The following is a 21,054-nucleotide window of genomic DNA, read 5'->3' on the forward strand; positions in this document are numbered from 1 at the left end:
TCATAGAGGGTAGGTAGGGTAGGTGGTTTTGTACCGTGTCTAGGGTGATGGGTACGTGGGTTGGACTGTTTGTGTATATAGGTAGTGTGGGGTTGCTTGGGGGATGATCTTTTGGAGGACAATGGTCTTTGTCCATGGGTTTTTTCTCGTTAAAGGAGGGGTCATTGTCACTTGTATTTGGTGACATGTTTAGGGTAGTGACAAGCCTAAAGTTTGCTGGGGGTGAGAGGGCATTTCCCATGTGTTTGGGGGATGGCTTTTGTCCATTGGGTATTTTCCCTAACGCTTCTTGGGAAGACGATTCCATCTGGGAGGGAATTGCTGAGCTTGGGCTATGCTTTTCGATAGTTTGTTGCATGGAGTTTATGGGCTTCATGGGACCATGTTTACTCAAATCTTGCTTCATTTTTTTCTTATGGTGGGAGACTATGGTCCAACTCTCGACTTTGGCAGTGATGGACTCTATGTCCTGGGGTGATTTGTTGGAGTCGCTAGGCATATTAGTTTTATTGTTTGTCTCCATTTTTTTGTTGGGGCAGGCTAGTACGTTGTGTCCCAGTCGTCCACAGTTTGTGCATAGGACGTTGAAACCTTCGTACGTGATTTTTTGGTAATGTTTCCCCAGTATTATATGGGTTTTTAACTGTTTTTCGATTGGTACTAGGATGCATAGACGAGCATATTTCCCCCTAAGGGCTGAGGAGGTGCATGCATCAATACGTAAGAGTTCCCCTAGTTTGTTTCCTATTTTTTGTAAGATTTCATAGTCGTAGAATTTCGTAAGGAGTTCAGGTAGTCTGGCCCAGATGGCCGAGTAAGTTAGTGAAGCTTCCGATGCTACGAATCTAGGCTCCCATTTCCTTATGGTGAGGAATTGGTTTCCTATGAACCAGGGCCCCTCATGGAGAGCTTTGTTGTAATTTTCTTGATTGTTAAATTTTATGAGGTAGTAGTCGTATCCTAGGTCTATGAGGGAAATAGTTTCAGTTGGTTTCCAAATCGCTTGGAGCTTTCGTTAAAGAAATTGGTACCCAACTCTTTTCCCAAATACCTTAACTATAAGGGCTGTTTCCCAGTTCTTATAAAGTCTCTCTTTATCTTCAGAAGTTATAGGGATGAAGATGTCTTCTTCCTCTCCATCAAGGAAAGGGTTTTCAGTTTCGTCAATGGTAGTTATGTCCATGTTTATGTCGTCTTGGACACATATATATGACGTGTTACTAGTGGTAGGGTTATTGTTTAGTACACTTATGAAGGATGGTTTTCCTTCACTGTAGAGTTGTCCAAGTTTCATACTAGTGTTGGGGGTAGAGGTGTTTTCATTTGTGTTAGTGCTTACATTAAAAGGCAAGTTGGATGGAGGTGTACGTGTATCGTTTTTCCTCGGGCTACCTGGGGTGGTTTCCATCATGGTAAGGTCTTCGAGTGAATGGTTTTTTGAAGTATTGGGGAGCATGTCTTTGGTTTTGGGAAGGTGGAGATGGAGGCAGAAGGTGGAGGTTGAGGGTTATGCTTAGAGAGAAGCTAGAGGCTCTCTCTCTAACCCATTCTCCCTCCCTTCACAGTTTGCAACTGAACCTTTTAGATGATGGTCTGATGATCATTTTTTTTTACAAACCAAAAATTTTATGACAGAATGTTAGACCATATTCTAAAATTTAGAAGTTATTGTAAACATTAGACTACGGACTAATAATTTTTGAGCAAAATAAAAATTAGATGAGCAAATATTAGATTCAAATCTAACTTTGTCCGAAAAGGCTAACATTTTTAGGGCTATATTTGCACAACTTTTTTAAATAAAAACAAAATCTAAATAGTGGCATAAAAGAGGTGCTCTATTTGGTAGCCCCTATTTAATTTGTACCAAATTTTTAATTTTTTTAATTAGTACCTAAAGTACAAACAGGCCTTATCCTCCTTCTCCTCCTCCCCCTCCTCCTTCTTTTAATCACTGTAAAAATAAAGGTGATGGTGAATTTACATGTTGCTTGTAAGCAGGTTTTAAAATGATTTATGATGTTTTACAGTAGGAGCTATTGTGGCGCTCCTTTCTTTGCTATTGCTTAGGGTTTCTTCTTCTTCTTCTTCTTCTTCTTCTTCTTCTTCTTCTTATTATTATTATTATTATTATTATTATTATTATTATTATTATTATTATTATTATTATTATTATTAATTGCAAAATGTGTTTGTTAGATTTATTGCTATTTTTATAAAATGATGATTGGGGCTGGTTGTTTTATGATATTTGAATGTTATATTTCAAATTTTTATAAACAACTTGCTTACTGAAATATTGAAGAAAAATTAAATATAATTAATATTTACAGGAGAGTCCTGTTGTTAATATGTTTATGATATTGCTAGAGCAGGTTTGTTGTTAACCTAGAAATTGAAAGTGTGAGATGCTCTAAAAAATTTTAACAAAATGTAATATTTAAATAACAGTAGTATATTTGATGGATTGAGCCACAAGATTGAAGAAGAAGAATCAAGCTGATTGTATGTGTCAAAAAATAAATGAAAAATGTTGCCAAAATAAAAGATCAATATGCTCTCTGTAAAATGCATTGACAGAAGCTTCAATGTAAAGGGGAAAACACGACACGACGAAATGAATTAGTGTGATTTAATTTGATTTAGAAGTTATTTGTCTAATTTTATAGGCTACTAATTTTAAGATAGGATTTAATTTGTGTATGTTGAAATTAAATAGTGTTTACACTAGCCATGTAATTTAACCTCTTGAATATGTTGCCTACTTTATTTTTATGATAATCATTCCCACTATTAAGAGCAAACATTTCACATTATTTTTTAGGAAAAAGGACACTGTATAGTCACTGTAAAAATATAGCCGAAAAATATATAAAATTTATATATTTTTTTATATATATACATTCGGTATGTTATATACAAAAATTATAAAAATTTTATACACTTTTTCGACTACCAAATGTAAATAATTTTTGGCGCCGGCTAAAAGTGATAATACCCCTATTTTTGGTAAAAATAGCACGGTCTAGCCAGTTTTCGGACTGGTCATTCAAAAAACGCCAGCGTTTACCAAGTCAATAAAAAATAGCCACTATTTTGCTGCAACAGAGACCGGTCCAGCATAATATACTGGAGTTCGGTGCACCTGTGTATGAACTTCCAGCATATTATGCTGGAACTCCAAAACACGGAAAGTTCCAGCATAATATACTGGAGATTCGAGCACTTGTGTATAAACTTCCAGCATATTATACTGGACCGGTATACTTTGCTGGAACTCCAGTATATTATGCTAGAGTTCTAGTGTACTTATGCTGGAACTCCATCATATTATGCTGGAGTTCCAGCATACTTATCCTGGAACTCCAGTATAATATGCTGGAGTTCAAGTATACTTATGCTGGAACTCCAGCATAATATACTGGCGTATTTTCCGAGTTTTGAACAGTGTTTTCGCTCAGATTTATCTTTACATGAAAACTGGCTAAATTTCGATTACTTTTGAAACTGGGCTATTTTTGAACGACCACTTATAAATCTGGCTATTTTTGAATTTCTCCCCTATTTTTGAACTCAAAATCAGGTCCAAAATTGCCCAATTTAGGCTGAAACAAAGGCCCAGCTAAAGTCCATTCAAGCCTAATAAAGTGGCCCGTTAGAGCAGCCACAACAACAGACCCAATCCAGCCACCCACCAGAGACCAGACCAACCGTAGAACCCACTAAAGACTCCCCAAAACGTGGTCGTTCGTCAATAGCCAAAGACTCAATCTCAACCACTCATCTCTTTAGATCTAACGGACAAGAATTAATCCCGCTTAGCACTAGAAACCCAAATTAGGGTTTGATTTTCATTCTCTCTCTGAAACGACCACCTCTCCCTCATCCTTTCCTCTTCTAAGCGAAAAAACTCCAACTTGAACCTTAGCTTCTTCCTCCCTCTATATATAATTTCTTAAGCTCTCTGCCGAAGGAGGAGAGAAAATCTGGAAAAATCATATTTATACTTTCAATTTTTGTATTCTATCTCTCTCAAGTTTTAATTCGAAATTCAAAGGGGTAGATCTGAAACGACCTCTGCGCCTCTGTTTCACTGCCCTATAAAAGGTAAATATAACTCCACCCTCTTTATTTTGTTGTTGAATTCATGCGCTTTAGAAATCATGCTTTACGATCTCATATTATAGAAATGTGGTTTATATTTGTAGGTTCGTTTATGTTTTGAATAACATATAATCTAAAAATCTGCTTTAATCCCTCTGCCGTGTTGAAGTATGACTGGTGAATCAACTTTTAGGGATGATGCCTTTTTTAGGATTTTTTTAAGTTAACAGTTGTAGTAAAATATAGACAGAATCGATATTCTAATTACAGAAATAGAATAAAACATATTCCAAATATCAATTACAACTGTACAGTGTAAAAAAAAAAAGAAGGTAGCTGGCAGGACTCAAACTTGTGACGTGTACATAACATACACATAACACGTTGTGCTCTTACCGCTCGACCATGGCAAGGTATTAGGACCGTGGCTCCCGTATAACTGGGCCAAGTAGCATAGCACCCTGTTCTATTAAACACAATGACCTTGAACATGAAATTAGGACTCTTAATCTATTTCTTTGAACCATAGGTATCCATAAACAGATCAAGTTTTTACTTGAAAATCTCAAGCTTTGGAGTTCCTGCCTTATAATTCTCTGAATATGCTACAGATTGAAAAGAAATTGAAAGCGAATTCTTAACAATGTTGTTAAGAGCAATGTTGTCTTGTTCATGTCAATAATTGATGCTATTTACTTCATACTTCATCAAAAACAAAATAAAAAATAAAAAATTGATGCTATGTAATATGTGATGCTGGTTCTAGAAGCTTGTCATGCCTCATTAAGCATTTCAGTGCTGTGGGCTCTGCAGCAACACGTCTTTAATATAGTAATTACTTTGTCATTATGCAAGTTTGAGATCTAGATTTCTCTAGAATGGCCAAGTACAAGTGGCTTGGAGGGTAGGTAGTAGGTACTAGGATTCAACATATGACAACATTAAATTGCGAAGTGGAAAGCGATCCTAGGGCTTTGGTCTAGTGGTAAGAGTGCAACACGAGATGTGTGGTTAGTCACACATCATGGATTTGAACCCTGCCTCAGTCAAAAGTATGGTATTTAAGTGGAGAAGGTAAAAAGACTGGTCCATAATCCACCGATTTTCTAATCGTGGGCCACCGGCCCTCGGGGATATCTCTATTATTAAAAAAAGGAAATTGTGAAGCAAAAAGCTTGGATGTGTCGTCGCACACATGCATTTTTTGTATTTTATATTTGTGGCGATTGACAATACTTTGTCCCTTGATTGTATCCTTCCTCCAATCTACAGCTTGAATAAACTCATATGGTCGTCTTTTCTTAGTTGCAAGTGTAATTTCTGTGTCACTAGTTTGCCTTCAATTAAACTAATAGCTAAATAATTTGTGATAATGGGCTTGTATGCTACTATTGCAGTAGGAAGTAGACCTTGTACATGCAAAGACATTTTACCATGTCTGCTGATCCTGCTTTGGTGGATGAGGATGCTTCGTCAGGCTCAGGAGGGGACTTAAACATGTTAGATGGAAACAATAAGCATCAACCTGTAACACCAAATTCGGGTCGTCGCAAGAGAGGTCGCAAGGCAACTGGTGATGCTATTGTTGATGCTATGCTGGAAATTGCAGCTGCTTCAAAGATGAGGGCAGCTGCCATTATGAGGAATGAGGAGCGCTTTGCTATAAGCAAATGCATAAAAGTATTGGATGAAATGCAAGGTGTTGATCAAAGTATCTACTTTTTTGCATTAGATCTGTTTGAGAATCCAAATGCCAGAGAAACCTTCATCTCTCTTAAGAATGAGAGACGGTTGACATGGTTGCAGTGCAAGTTTAACACCTCGGCAAATGCAGCTAACAGATGAACTTAAGAACCCTGTTACAATTCTATTAGTTCTTGACCTTGATTTAGGGGATTTTTGCCAAGACTTTGACTGTATATTATTATTAGTTCTTGACATTTAAATAGAGGATTTTATCTGGGAGGACTGTATATTTAGTTTCTCCTCTGTTTGAGTATAACCAGAGAGCATTTTGTAAGATTTCTGTAGGTATCCTCTTTAAGATTTATCTTATTTTCAAGTACAACATCGTTACATAGTTGGAGTTGGTTTTGTTCAAGTCTTTTCATTAAACTTGTTACATCTAGCATGGATGTAGCACAGTAATGGACTACTGACTATCTGGAACATATGATTAATCATCATCATATAAATTCAAATTTACAAGAGCCAAAGAGATTGTTTATGGACATCTCTAGTAGCTATATTTATTGTACTTCATAGTCTTCTTCAGTAGCCCATGGATACTTCCTGTACGCATTCTTAATTTGAGATGGATTTTCTGGCGTAGACCATGGGTACTTCATTGATGGATCTCGTGGAAACTTTCTGAAGTTCAAAAATGGTGCCCATAGAAGAACCCTAATTTTTGAAACAGTTATCTTGGTCAATATATCAACCAACTAATCCAAACATGAGAAAGCATTAGGAAAGCTGATTAAGTGGTGATTGTGAAAGTATTCTTTTGTGCAGCAAATTTAGCAAAAATATAGTAGTAACTAAACAATGCATAACGTAACTAAGGAAAAAATTGTTAGTACAATGTTTTGCTTAGTCAAACTAATGAATCAAACAAAATAAAAAAAAAATTTAGTGGTCATAGTTTTCATAATCCCTTAATTTGTTTCAATTCCTTCAGAAATGCTATCACACTATCTTTACCACATCCATTAATTGATTCCATATATCATAAGCTGTCGGTAGAGGCGAAATTATGATTTGAACTTTATAAATTCGGGATTTTAGTGCTTTTAAATTATTGGATTCTAAAAGTAATAAATATTTACAAAACAAATATAATATTTAGATTAAAGCGATTGAGTTAGGCCGAACCCGTAACCGGCACACTAATTCCGCCCGGACTTCCTGCTAGTTTGTCTTATCCATGCAAAACCCTTCAACACCAATGATTTTTGTCATTTTTGTCTCGACTGTTTTGCTTGTATGGAATTTGCTTTTGTTTTTCCAATTCGCTAAGAGTATAACAATTTCTTACAAAATAAATGTAATTTAATATATGATAACATATTAATTGCCATTTTTATGAAGCTAAGTTGCTTACACTAGGATGATTAAGGCCGCATATGATGGAGCTAAAACCCGAGTGAGGACAGTGGGAGGGTACTCAGACCACTTTTCAGTTGTTATGGGGTTGCACCAAGGATCAGCTCTTAACCCATTTTTATTTGCTTTGGCGATAAACATACTGACGCACCACATTCAAGGGGAGGTGTCATAGTGTAAATTATTTGAGGATGATAATGTACTGATTGACAAGACGTTCACGAGACAGTGTTAACCCGAGAATGGAGGTTTGGAGACAGACCCTAGAGTCTAAAGGTTTCAAGTTGAGTAGGACCAAGACAGAATATTTTGAGTGTAAGTTCGGTAACAGGACCAATGAAACGGACGTGGACGTGGACGTGAGGCTTGATGCACAAGTTATCCCCAAGAGATATTTTTCAAGTACCATGTATCTATAATCCAGGAAAATGGGAGATTGATGAGGATATTACACATCGTAATGGAGTGGGATGAGTAAAATAGAGGTGCGCATCCGGAGTTTTATGTGATAAGAATGTGCCACCTAAACTTAATGGTAAGTTCTATAAGTGGTTATTAAACTACCTATATTGTATGGGGCAGAGCGTTGGACAGTCAAGAACTTCCATGTCCAGAAGATGAAAATAACATAAATGAGGATGTTGAAATGGATTGCAGGCGTACCGGGATTGATAAGATTAAGAATGAAGATATTCGGTTCAGGGTGGGAGTTTCCCCAGTTGTAACGATTCGACCGGTCGTTTTATGTATTTGAATCTCATTCTCTTATTTGATGCTTCCCTTATGTGTGTTTGTGATTTTGTGACTTGCGCAGTTGGTTAGTTTGATTTCAGGAAGGTTTGAGAGTGAAGTGAGACTCTAAGTCTTATTTTGGAAGCTTAAGGTGTAAGAGTTGATCAAGGTTTGACCTTTGTATAAATGCTCTCGGATTGGTGTTTTGATTGTTCCAATAGGTTCGCATGGTGATTTTGAACTTAGGCGTATGTCCAGATTTGGATTTGGAGGTTCCTAGGATGTTTTGGCTCTATTTTTCGAAAGTTGATAACTTCAAGGTCCGGAGAATTTATAGGTTTGAGCGAGAATTAACTTTGATGATATCGGACTTGTATTATTGTTTCGGAACTTAGAACAGGTCCATATAGTGGTTTGGAACTTGTGTGCAAAGTTTGCTTGGAAAACAGATTGGTTAGGCATGAATCAGACGCTTGGTTGGAAGTTGGAAGTTCTTGAACGTAAGAGAAAGATTTTGATCGTCGATTCTTGGGATTGATGTTATTCATAGTGTTTCGAGCCCTTGGATAAGTTTTATTTAGGTATATAGACTTGTTGGTGTGGCTAGACGGGATCCAAAGGGTTCGGGTGTATTTCAGATTGGTTTTGGACCATTTGGAATGGTTGGGGCAGTTCTGGTTCTGGTGCATTGCACCTGTAGAGGTTTAGGGGCAGGTGAGAGGTCACAGGTACGACTCGGCTTTCGCATATATGGTGTTAATGTGTTCTGGGGAAGTTTTGGTTCTGTAAAGGAGAGGGTCGCAGGTGCGAAGGCGCACCTGCGTAATACTGGTGCGCACATGCGGAGGAGTTGGCCGCACCTGCGAAGTCGCAGATGCAATTCATGGGCCGTAGAAGAGAGTGGTCGGCAACTTAAGTGGGACTGGCAGATGCGCCGCAAAAGCGACCTTTTGGTCCTCAAATGCAAAATTGCGGGGCAAATTTTATATTTCGAAGGTTTGGCCTATTTTTATTATTTTGAGTTTTGGAGCTCGGTTAGAGGCAATTTTTGGAGAGATTTCATCACCACTTTGAGCGTAAGTGATTTCTACTCGATTTTGTTGACATATCATATTTTCTCATGATTTTTTGAACATAGATTATGGTATTTAGAAGAGAAATGTGGGATATGACTACCATTTTTGGAGAGTGTAAATTGGAGATTTGGGAGTCGTTTTGGACTTGGCTTGGAATCTAATCACATATTTGAACTGTAAGGTTATGGATGGTTAGATCTACATCTTGACTCGAATTTTGACCATATGGACCTCAGTTGACTTTTGTTGACTTTGGAATTTGATTAAAGATTTGAAGTTCATTATTTGGAATTGATTCTTATGGCTTTGTTTGACGTTATTGAGTTGTATTTGACTAGATTCGACTTGTTCGGAAGTTGATTCGAGAGAGAAGGCTAATTTGGAAGGTTGAAGGCTACTAGGTGAAGGTAAGTCTCTTGGATAACTTTGTTAAGAGGGAAACCCCTAGGATTTGACTTGATTACTATGTGTTTAAGGTATTGGAGATGGTGTATATATAGGGTGGCGAGCGTATATGCACTTACGAAGTTACATCATGATCGGGGTATAATCAGGATACTTTATGCCTTGTTTTGATTATGTGCTTATTTGATTCATGATTTGTTTGGCTTATATAACTATGTTCTCTCTCTTATTCATGTTAGAGATCATGCCTAGGTTTATAATTATCTATGAAAGTATGGTGCTTATCCTTGATATGCTGAATTGCTTGAGTTGTCTGTAGCCATATAGAAACTCCATGAGCACATGATTTTTATTAATTCCTTGTGCATCTTTTATCTATAATTCTTAAGCATATGCATATATTTAGTATAAGGATACCTGGTTTGGACTGAGAATTTTGGCACGAAAGGTAAGGCGTGTGGATGAAATTACAGTTATGGCACATGGGACATGATGATCAGATATTTGATTATATGTGAGCTGCCAAGCTCTTTTTTGCACTTGAATAAGGATCTGTCCCTCTATAGTCACGTGATTACCCATGTTACTTTGGGTCCTATGAGCGTGGTCGATACATAAATTGTGTATCGGGTCGATATATAGGTTTTGTATCGTGGTACATGGATCTTGTAGCGGTTATTGTTAGAAATTGAGTTTGAGCATGCTTAGATATCCTTGACTCATTTAGAAACATTCATTTAGATGTGAATCGTTACTTGCCATCTTTATATGCTAGTTGGGAGCCTCGACTCTGTTGAATTGAAGCATGCCACCTTTAAATACTATATATGTGTAGCGTTATAATTATTTTTGGAGCTGAAAAAGCATGCTTTATACTTTTCGACTGTTGATATCTTTGATTCTTGTTATTCATGATATTATTTACAGTTCCAGTTTCAAGCTCTGTTATTTATATCTAAGTTGTAAGTATCTTGATGCCTACATCTTCGCCACTACTTTTTCGAGGTTAGACTTGATACTTACTAGGTATCATCTGTGGTGTACTCATACTATGCACATCTTTTTGTGCAGATCCTCAAGTAGGTGCTAGCGGAGCCACTTGATTGATCTTATGTGTTCGCACGGAGACTTAGGGTTAACTGCACTCCATGAATTAATTTCACAGTGTCCGAGTCCCAGTTCCCTACCATTCTTAGTCTAATTTATTATTTCAAACAGCTTTGTTCATATATTCAGGCTTGTACTTATTCAATAGTTGCTCGTGTACTTCTGCCACCTAGTCTTGGGTGTTATACTGTTTTGGCCACATTTAAGCCATGTTATAAGTGTATCAGATATTTTACTTTTTTGAGGCTATTTCTATCTTTGTTTTTTATATGAGTATGAGAGGTTGACCTTGGTGGGCCTGAGAAGAGGTAAAGGTAGGCCAAAGAAGTATTTGGGAGAGCTGATTGAGCAGATCTGGAGTTGCTTCAGCTTACTGAGGACATGACCCTTGATAGGAAGGTGTGGAGTTCAAGAATTAAGGTAGAAAGCCAGTAGGTAGTTGAGAGTGTTTATTCCCACTACCAGTAATATTAGCGTTAGTCTTGTTTTCTATTATTGTCAGATTTTTACTATTAAATGTTGTTTCTTTCGCTTCGTTTTCTTAATCTTGTTGTTGTTATTATGTGTTGCTATTGCTTTTTTTTCCATCTTTCCTTGAGCTGACTGAGGGTTTATAGGAAACAATCTCTCTACCTTGAAGATAGGAGTGAGATCTGCACGTACACTATCCTCTCCACACCCTACTTAGCTTGTCCGAGTTTGTTTTTGTTGATGTACGTTGTTGCTATATTTTTATGAGGCTACGAATAATGTTTGTTATATAAACTTATACATTTTCTGTCTGTATAGCATACGTTTGGGCAAAAAAGGATCATATGCCTACTTGATCGAATTAACTTAACGATTCATACATTTAGATATAGTTTCCTCCTTTTTTTTTTTAATGGTGAAATACGACAATTTATCCAATATTTTCCAGATTTTCAGGTAAATAAATATCGAGATATGGTATAGTTACTACTTACCCTGGAAAGAAGATGAAGACAAACATGAACTGCAAATACATCTCCAATAGGTCCCGCTTATACCACCTTTTCCTAAGCCAGGTCATTATAATAGGCTGCAATCGAATTCACGTATAACTTTAAGAAATTGATAAAGAAAAAAATAAATAAATGAGAGCTACTATAGATAACTAGCATATAAAGTTTTAGAAACCTTATGTTCTAATTTTTCTTTTTTTTTAAAACTTTAAGTGCATTTATAGAGGCGTATTCAGATTTTCAAAAGCATGGGTGCACTATAAGCGTCAGCGACCCGAGTTTTTTAGAAGGTTTATGAGAGACGTATTTTTGGTTCAGGGATTTTAAAGCTCAAAACGAAGATTAAAAAAAGAGAAGAAAAACAAGCGTGTAACCAATATAAAAAGGAAAAAAGAAAAAGTATGTTTAATTAGAAAAAGCAGTAGAGCATTTTACCCTATTTATTAATTAAAATATGATTTAAAAGAAGAAAGAGTATTGACCGAACCCCTGATTAAAAGGTAGAAGATGCATCTTCCTCCCAATGCACTAAAGTGTTCAATTGAGCTTGGGTTAACCCATGTTAATTTAAGTATTTGAGCTTAAATTTACTAGTGTTATACATAATTTCGGGGGAGAAATATATGAACCCGCCCCTTCCCATGTGCATTAGCCCATGGTTGCATATACCGATGATATAAAGAATATTTACACAAACAAATTAAGTAATTATGAGTGAATTCATATCATTAGTATTAATTAACAACATGACAAAAAGGTAAATTACTTGCAATTAAATTACAATGACAACATGAAATTTTATATTATTCGTGAATAAAACATAAATCATTTTTTTTTTTATCTCCACTTACTGGGGCAACAAGGAAGTAGAAGAATGCAGAAATGGCCAATTGGATTAACACCCAAACCAAGTCTTCTTCATTATTCACACCTGTCACTGCCAAAGCTGGCGCTGCACCTACCTATATATTATGAATTCTTGAAAAACTAATCCTTCAGAAAGAGCAAACACATAAAAAAGAAAACAAAAAAGGGAAATATTGAGTTCATTAATCTCAACTAAAGGGTCTTACGGTGGCCAAGAGTGTGCCAACTTGAATAGCCAATAAGGATTTTGAAGAAGCAAAACTTTCAATAGCCTTCAAATTGATGCATTTTGATGCCTATTATTGAATTCAAGAAAAGAAGAGTGGTAAATTCCTTGATGGTAATAATTGTTGTATTGTGAAAGTTTGCGAACTGCTAAAAAGTTATTGTCATATGACCAGGAGGTTACAGGTTTGAGCCGTGAAAACAGTCTCTTGCAGAAATGCAGGGCGAAACTGCATACAAGAGACCCTTGTGGTACGGCCCTTTCCCGGATCCCGCGCATATCGGCAACTTAGTGCACCGGGTTGCCCTTTATTGTGAAAGTTAGCGAACACCAAAAAATTAAAGAAATCAAACCTTTAATTGTGGAATAGATGATTTATGAGATTTTTCCTGGCTTGAAGCTTTAGTGGAGATAAAAGGAGCTCTGCTATGGAGAAGTGGAAGAGAAGGCAAAGCCTTTGGGACAAGGGAGGTGTTCATCTTTTGAACCAGTTGTTTGTGGTTTTTCTTATCTGATTTGGTTTTTAATTGTACATGGTTGAGAATGCAAGCAAAGGGACAAAAACAGAAATGCAATTATTTTTTAGTCCTCACATTCTTTTAGTTTTTTCCACAACATAATGGGAAGTTTCAAAAAGTTTTCAATTTTGAAAAGAATTAAAAGAAAAATGTCAGTTAAAGATAAGGTTGCTTATTTCGTTTTACTACTATGGAAGAGGAAATAAGATCTCTTCGTCCCACCCAGGGTTGGCAAGTGAGTCGGTCCGGACCTTAAACGGGCCAAGTGGGCATGTCTCGTGGGTCTTGATCCCGGGCCGGTCCCAATCCTTAAATAAAGGTTTAGCGGTCCCGGGCTAAACGTCTTTTTGTAGGAACCGGCCCACGAACTCATGGTCCTGCGCTAAACGGGCCGGCCTCGCGGACTAAGTGGGTCCAACGACTAAATAGTATTCTTTTAAAAATTAAATAGAAATTAGAGACAAAAAGATATTAAAAAAATATCTAAGGCAATGCCTTATAAATTTATTATAGAATTATGACCTTATTTTTGTAATTTAAATTTAAGACAAAAATATTGTAAAAAGATATTCAAAGCAATGCCTTGTAATTTTATTATAGCAATAAAAAATATGGCAATATCTTTCTTAGTCTTCCTCCCCCCTATAGAATGAGCACAACAAGGTGCTAATATTACCATTGAGAAAAAAAAGGAACTAATCAAGATGTGCCAAAATACAAGTTACATAATACATACTAATTTTTGTTCATACAAGTTACATGTACTCTTTTACAAACTTCATAAATCCTTCAAGGTTCGGAGGAATTTCCGTTGGTGGTGGCGAAAAAATAGCTTGGTCATTGCCGCTTCAATTATCCGGCGAAGCAGCATCCCTAGCAAGTTCAGCTAGCATTTCTTCATAAGCTTCGTCTTCCTCTGGTTATTATTCAGCAAGTCCAAAATTTCTTCTTTCCGAACGGATCCAATCTCTGAAAAGTACTGATTTTTCCAAGATCTCCCTCATAGACGCTCTATAATCACCGATTTGAAGTCTTGCTTCACTGCAAGAGCTCTCTGATGTCACTATTGAAGCTTGAATAGTTAAAATGTCACGGGTCATCCTCGAAAGAACCGAAAAGTATTTTTCTTTGTCCTTCCACAAATCGCAAAATATTAAAGGAGTCGTCGGGATTCACTTCCTCAAGTTGCTGCGACAAATAAACTTCAAGCTCATTTAGTTGTGAAAAATCATTACTACTAGAACCAAAAGAACCCCTAAACCTCGCCCAAGCACTAAGTCCTCTTACTCCCGCAGTTCTTTTAGAATATTGAGAATCACAACAAGAATGAGTTGGAAAATGCAACTTGATAAGCATTATGAATAGTTTGAACATTTATTCTAATTGAGGCTATTGCTTCCGGAAGTTTAGGCAACTCATCATCTTCAAGTGATAAACTATTATAACTAGTTTCATACCAAAATTGAGGACCTCCTAATTTCATACAAGGATTTAGCAAAGCAGCAACACCATAAATAGGGGAAATAGGAACAAAATATTGTTTAAACTTTTTTCTCATAGAATCAATAGCAAGTTGATAAATTTCCCCACCCTCTGAAAAATGAGCAAACAAATTTGCAAGTTCTGCAATATAAACTAAACAGTTAGAAATAGTAGGATAATATTGCCCAGAAAATTCATTTGTAGAAATATGATTTTTTTTTAAAAAAAAAATCAACAAACATTTTAACATTAGCCAAATCCCCATTCGTAAGGTAATCGTCATCATCACTTACATGTGTATTAAACGTTGAGTTTATGGCCAGTAACGGAAGTATCAGATGGGTCATCATTTGGATTAGCAGCGTTATCACTAGTCGGATTAACATCGGGAGCAGGACTAGTGGATGTATCATCATCCAGTTGAGTTTCATCAAGATCAATTTCCTCATCATCATTTTCATCAATAGTATTATAATTATTAGAATAGAGAGCATTCATTAATTCATGGTCTAAATATTCATCGGGTGTAATATTATGGCAAAATTGACTTTCAGTAGATTGTAATAAACTATTAACTGTATCAAGAATAATGTGTAGGATGGATATGGAGTTTGGTTCAGAGAGCGGGGGCAAGGGAGGAGGAACAACAGTACCACTCTAGATTCGTCAGTCTTGGATTTTCCCTTATTCTTACTTTTACTAAAAATATTTCTTTAGGAAGACATCTTAATTAATCAAGTAATAGCAAATACATAAATAAAACAAAAAAAACTATAATATTAAGACTTAAAAGTTGGAATGAGTTTACCGAATTGACGAACAACTTGTTGAAAATTGATTATCGTTGAAGACTTGAAGACTTCAATTCACCAACTTCACAATTTTTTCAGAAATACTAAAAACCTCAATATTTTTTGATTATTTTTTGGAATAAATTAAGCAATAGTAGCAAGTATAGAAGAAAATTAAAGAGAGTTGTGATAGATTGATATTGATTATTTAACAAAATAAAAGAATGAGGGAGTATTTATAGTTCAAAATATGAAAAAAGTGTAATTATAAAAAGTTTGGGGTTAAAATTAAGTTGGGTGGTTAAATGACTATTTTTTAAATAGCCAACAACTAATATTTTTAAAGCCCAACAGCTCTTGTTTTAAATAGCCAAACGACGAGTTTTTTTTTATTTTTTTAAAAGTAACCGTTGGGCGTTTGGCCCGCTAAGGGACCGGTCCCGGTCCCTTGACGGGCCAAATGGGTCCGGCCCTAACGGTTCCTACGCAAGAATCGGCCCAAGCCCACCTCTAGCGGTCCTACCGGTCCCGACCCACTTAGTCTACTTAGCCCGGGCCCGAGCCCGGACCGACCCACTTGCTACCCTTAGTCCCACCAAAACCCGTCATTACCATCTATCGTTTCTAAGTATCAATATAATTTTTTTTAACAGACAACCTCCCCGACGGAACCTTTATAGCTTGTTTGGATGGTTACGTTGTTATATATCGTTTCATAATGTATCGTATAATATTGTATTGTTTTGTATCATTTTGATATATACAATGTTTGAATAGATTATATAGTTTGCCGTAATTTTATAATGCCATGCACCAACAATATAAAGAATAAACCTGCAATATTATAAAGAAAAAGTAAGGTACGAGGTAATATTATATAAAAAGATAGGGCAAAGGATAAAATAGGATTATCTAATAATAAAAAAAAAAAAAGGTAATATGAGAGAAAAAATAAGGAACCAACATGACCACACCAAATCGATCATTCCATAAAGTGACACTTTTCGTCGTTACATAATGACGGATTTAATCGATACGATACAATAAAATTTAGGTAACAATCAAAACAAACTTTATATTTAAATAACAATACGGTACAATACAATAGGTAACAATAATCCTAACAAGCTGTTAGTTTCCAGAGGAGAGACTGATATGACCAAATCTTGTAGTCAAATACTCAAATCTTGGCTGCTTGAAAGAAGTTTCTCCCTTCTTTCCTTTCTTAATTGAGCCAATTCCTTATCCGACTTTTATGCAGAGAAAACAATAGATCAGTTCATCACGGCCGTCCATCTATAATTTTCCTAAATCCCCAACTAGGCGTGAATGCCATGAAAACGATATCTTCTCGACTTTGACTATAACTGTTTTAATACTACAATGAAAATCACTTAATATATTCAAGACTTGCCGCCTACCAAGAACGAAAATCGTTAGGATATATTTACGCACAGTCAAATTACCTAGATTAACACGTTTCTTTAGATCAATAATAATTAAAAAATTAAACTAACTACATTGTTACAAGACCAGTATATATTACATACCTAGCTGCACTTCAACTCTGCAACCAAAAGCTCTCAATACCAAAGAGTTTTTTCAGCACAAAGGTGAGAGCTATGACCAGTCTAGTACTGAACAACCCGTTGCGATTTAGCAGAAGGGTCGATGGATACGAGCCGTTGGATCAATCAAAAAGCCATGACGAAGCTCCAACACGAAGAGAAGTTGGTTTTAGGGGCGATGAAAATAGTTATCATAGTGGTCAGAGAACAATTATGAAATTACAGAAAAGTCGAAGACATCAGAGAAGTCCAATTATGTTGAGTTCATTTAGTTACAGAAGGGAAAGGGCAAGGAAAAGGCATATATTTTTGCAAAGTTATAAATTGGAATCGTCGGAAAATTTGAGGAATAAGAAATTGAAGAAATTTGTTGTCAAAATGAAATCTGCAATGGTTTCTGTTTTGTCTTTTATGAGGGCTCATACTATGAAATCTTGTACTTCTAACTCTGCAATTTCTAGAGCTTCTCCTGCTCGAGTTATAAGGTGTTGCTGATTTATTATCTTTTAATCTTTTTTGTTTTCTTTCCCTTTGGATTTATTCTTTTATACTTTCTTAATTTAATTTCTTGCTTTTATTGTTTGGAATACCAAACTTTCATATGTAATACAATATTGTTTGGATCAAGAGATACTATATGTGTATAATGAAAGAGAATTTTAAGGCGTTGACATCCAATTTTTTCCGTCTAATTCGGGGCATTTGCATTTATACCCGCTTTTTGGGTCACGTTTTAACTTGTGCCCGTTTTGCAAAAAAATTACAAGCGTACCCACTTTTTCGCGTAACTTCAACATACGGGGCTGAAGTAGCAAAGGCAATCACGCAAAACTTCAGCATTCTAGTAGACAAGACTGAAATAACAAGTGTGCTGAACCAAGTGTGCTGAAGTTTTCATTTGTAATTGCTGAACTTAAAGTAGCTGGAGTTTTGTTCTCTATTTGCTGAAGTTTTTGTTTGTAATTGCTGAAGTTTTTGTTTTTGTAACTGGCGAAGCTGAAGTTTTTGTTTTGTAACTGGCGAACTTCAGCTCTAGAGCTGAAGTTTTTTGTTTTAGTAACTGGCGAACTTCAGCTCTAGAGCTGAAGTTTTTGATTTGTAACTAGTGAACTTCAGCTCTAGTGCTGAAGTTTTCGTTTTTGTAACTGGCGAACTTCAGCTCTAGAGCTGAAGTTTTTGTTTTGCAACTGGCGAACTTCAGCTCTAGAGCTGAAGTTTTTGTTTTGTATCTGGCGAACTTCAGCTCTAGAGCTAAAGTTTTTGTTTTGTAACTGGCGAACTTCAGCTCTAGAGCTGAAGTTTTTGTTTTTGTAACTGGCGAACATCAGCTCTAGAGCTGAAGTTTTTGTTTTGCAACTGGCAAACTTCAGCTCTAGAGCTGAAGTTTTTGTTTTGTATCTGGCGAACTTCAGCTCTAGAGCTGAAGTTTTTGTTTTGTATCTGGCGAACTTCAGCTCTAGAGCTGAAGTTTTAGTTTTTGTAACTGGCGAACTTCAGCTCTAGAGCTGAAGTTTTTGCTATTTATCACTATGAATCCACAATAATCTTCAAAGCGGGAATCACATCGTATGTCAATCCACGACGATTTTCAAAGTGTGAATTCATATCGTATAGCAATCTAAGTCCTTGTGAAATCAAAAAGCTAGTATTCTTGCCAAATTACTTGTTGCGTTTGAATTTTTAGTACTTACAATTAAAAGGAATTCTGAGTAATAGTAAGAAATATTTATTTAAAAGAGATAGCAGAAGAATAAACTTCGTCAAGAATATCTCCACAGCCCATGTCAATTACTGGAACATTTTCACAATCAGCGACTTCAAAAAAGAGTGGCCTATTGGATTGAGGGCGGACATAACTTTGAGGAGGAGAAGGAAGAGGAGAAAGGGGGCTGAAGTTGTTTAAAAAGTGGGTACAAATTAAAACTTTTAAAAAAAATTGGTATAGGTTAAATGGGGGCGACCAAATAGGCCGCCTCGTGCAATTTTTACGTCTAATTCTCAGATATCATAATTCTAGTAGTGAATTACTCCAGCTGTTCCAATTTGCTTGAGATAATTTTCTTATTAGCGGGTGTTTGGATATAATAATTGCGAAATTTTGGAAAAAAATTATGTAAAAATGATATTTGAAAATTAAAGTTGACTTTGGACATGAATACAATTTGGAGCTGTTTTTGAATTTTTGTGATTGAATTAAAATAAAAATTTTGAAAAACACTTTTGAAGTTTTTCAAATTTCCGAAATTCAACTTCAACCGAATTTTGAAATTTTCATGGCCAAACACTAATTCCGACAAAAAGTAAAAAAAAAAGTGAAAAAATTTCTTATGGCCAAACTTGTTTGACTCAAAAGATATTGGAACCTTTTTGAATAAATCAATTACAGAGAATGAAGAGGTAAATCTGAGTCAAATCTTATAACCTCCAGATCTATAAACAAATCAGAAAATAATGCATAAGATGAAATAGGGGTGATCAATCTTATTGATGTTTGTCCTTTCTTCTTTTGTTAATCGATGGAGATGACTGTTTTTCATCCTCCATGGAAGATGACTTTTCCTTCCTTTTGCTCAGAAGATTACAGAGGAGAAGAGAGAGAAAAAAGCCCCTCCCTTTAATGAAAGACTCATTCCCTATATATAGCTATGGAATCCTCACTATGGGTCGATACACTTGTGCAATACGTCCGCTTTCGTTGTTCCCTGAGTACCGCTCCTTGTCAAGGTGGGTATTGTGAGTACGGGGTTTTGGTACAAACCATGTCGTCTTCCACTATCTCGTCGCTTGGACGGGATCTCGGTTAGACCGACTGCAGCGGTCAGATTTTGACCAATACAATTAGTCCCTCCATCTACCGGGGTCATCCCTTGTCGGGCCTGGTAGGCGGATCAGGATTGTTACATATCTAAGAGAAATCTGACTGCCTACCCCTTGAGTATGGTCTTCAGATTCTAGCAATGTGACAGCGTCTTTTCGATATCCTTGAACCATTACGGTCGTTTCGGAACCTGAATATCGTTTGTCTTGAAGCGTTGTTTATGGTTTCCTGCCATTATGACACACGTTCCCAGGGGGTTGAACCGTTTCATGCCCTATCAACTTCAATTGGTGAATCTCGGGTTTCGTGCTTGGAAATTTTATGTCTCTTATAAATAGGACTGCACCATTCGATTTGGAACATTTTTTGCCTTTACTTAAGAGAATTTTGTGAATCTTCTTTTCTCCCGATACTTCGGATTTTTACTTTCTCCGGTTAGCCAGGAATTTTCGTCTTTCCTTTTCTTTATCCCTTTGCTTTATTAGATTGATTCAAATGGCTGGCGATTCTTCTCGCGCTGACCTCTCTGCCACAACTCCGGCACCGAAAAATTATGTTCTGGCTACTAGAGGGGCAGAAGTGGTAGAAGATGAGGAGGTTCCGTCGGTGGTTGAGATCTTGCCTCGCCTTGGGAAAGGTGGAGCGATTTCCATAGTCCCGCCGGGGAGGAGCCGGAACCTGCTCCCTCCGTCATAACTGAGGAGGGGATCGCAGAATTGAAGGCTAGGTGGGAATCCCTCGTCACGTTGAAATACTGTCAGCGGTGGGGGACGACATAGTCCATTTTGACCGCCCATGGTATTGCGCGTTCTACGCCTACCCCTTTATTGTTGGATACACGCTTCCTCTTCCTCTCTTGGTGGTAGATTTCTGCCGCTTTTACGAGGTATGCCCAGCGCAACTTTCGTTGTATCTGTATAAATTGTTCCTCATGCTGCTTAAGTTTGCGGAGCTCGCTGGTCGTGAGGTCACTTTGGGGCATATGCTCAATATTTTCGCCCCTCAACTCATTCGTGGCACAATGATTCACATGCTCCACCGAGGGTCGAAGAGTCTGGTGGTAAAGATGGACGATAGAGCCAACCGTCGCTTCTATGAGAATTACTTTTATGTGCGGACCAAAAACCTTGTGGCGGATCCTACGGGGTTCCCTGAGAGATGGAAATTCGCCCGTAAGTTTCTATGCTTTTTGTCAGAATGATGTTTGACTGCTTTCTTTTGGGTAGTACTAAACTGTGTTTTTACAGCCGCGAAGCTACCTCCTGCACCTGT

At 36.8% G+C, this 21,054-nt stretch overlaps 2 protein-coding genes across 3 annotated transcripts; one reads left to right on the top strand and one right to left on the bottom strand.

The window, feature by feature from the left end:
• On the top strand, nt 3,837-6,169 carry LOC109225017. Of its 2 annotated transcripts, none has more exons than XM_019389628.1 (2): nt 3,837-4,107; nt 5,502-6,169. In XM_019389628.1, exon 2 carries the CDS (start codon nt 5,521-5,523, stop codon nt 5,947-5,949), a length of 429 nt encoding a protein of 142 aa, XP_019245173.1. In that variant the 5' UTR covers nt 3,837-4,107; nt 5,502-5,520; the 3' UTR covers nt 5,950-6,169. The 2 variants fall into 2 exon arrangements, with proteins under 2 accessions (XP_019245173.1, XP_019245226.1); XM_019389681.1 differs by having other exon boundaries at nt 5,505-6,169.
• Nucleotides 6,196-13,140, bottom strand: LOC109224941 (NAD(P)H-quinone oxidoreductase subunit L, chloroplastic). Its single transcript, XM_019389553.1, has 5 exons — nt 12,959-13,140; nt 12,586-12,675; nt 12,364-12,474; nt 11,495-11,589; nt 6,196-6,507 (listed from the first exon to the last, which is right to left on the bottom strand). Exons 1-5 carry the CDS (start codon nt 13,082-13,084, stop codon nt 6,354-6,356), a joined length of 576 nt encoding a protein of 191 aa, XP_019245098.1. The 5' UTR covers nt 13,085-13,140; the 3' UTR covers nt 6,196-6,353.

The sequence above is a fragment of the Nicotiana attenuata genome, chromosome 1 (genome assembly GCF_001879085.1).
Source record: "Nicotiana attenuata strain UT chromosome 1, NIATTr2, whole genome shotgun sequence".
NCBI classification, from domain to species: Eukaryota; Viridiplantae; Streptophyta; class Magnoliopsida; order Solanales; family Solanaceae; genus Nicotiana; species Nicotiana attenuata.

What these genes read in the sequence shown, in the direction of transcription:
- LOC109225017 (XM_019389628.1), top strand. Translation starts at nt 5,521, where the DNA reads ATGCAAAGACATTTTACCATGTCTGCTGATCCTGCTTTGGTGGATGAG.
- LOC109224941 (XM_019389553.1), bottom strand. Translation starts at nt 13,084, where the DNA reads ATGAACACCTCCCTTGTCCCAAAGGCTTTGCCTTCTCTTCCACTTCTC. An exon ending in CATCTATTCCACAATTAAAG is followed by an intron (nt 12,676 to 12,958) that starts GTTTGATTTCTT and finishes ATTCAATAATAG; the next exon opens with GCATCAAAATGCATCAATTT. An exon ending in GTCTTCATCTTCTTTCCAGG is followed by an intron (nt 6,508 to 11,494) that starts GTAAGTAGTAAC and finishes TTCAAAAATTAG; the next exon opens with GGTTCTTCTATGGGCACCAT.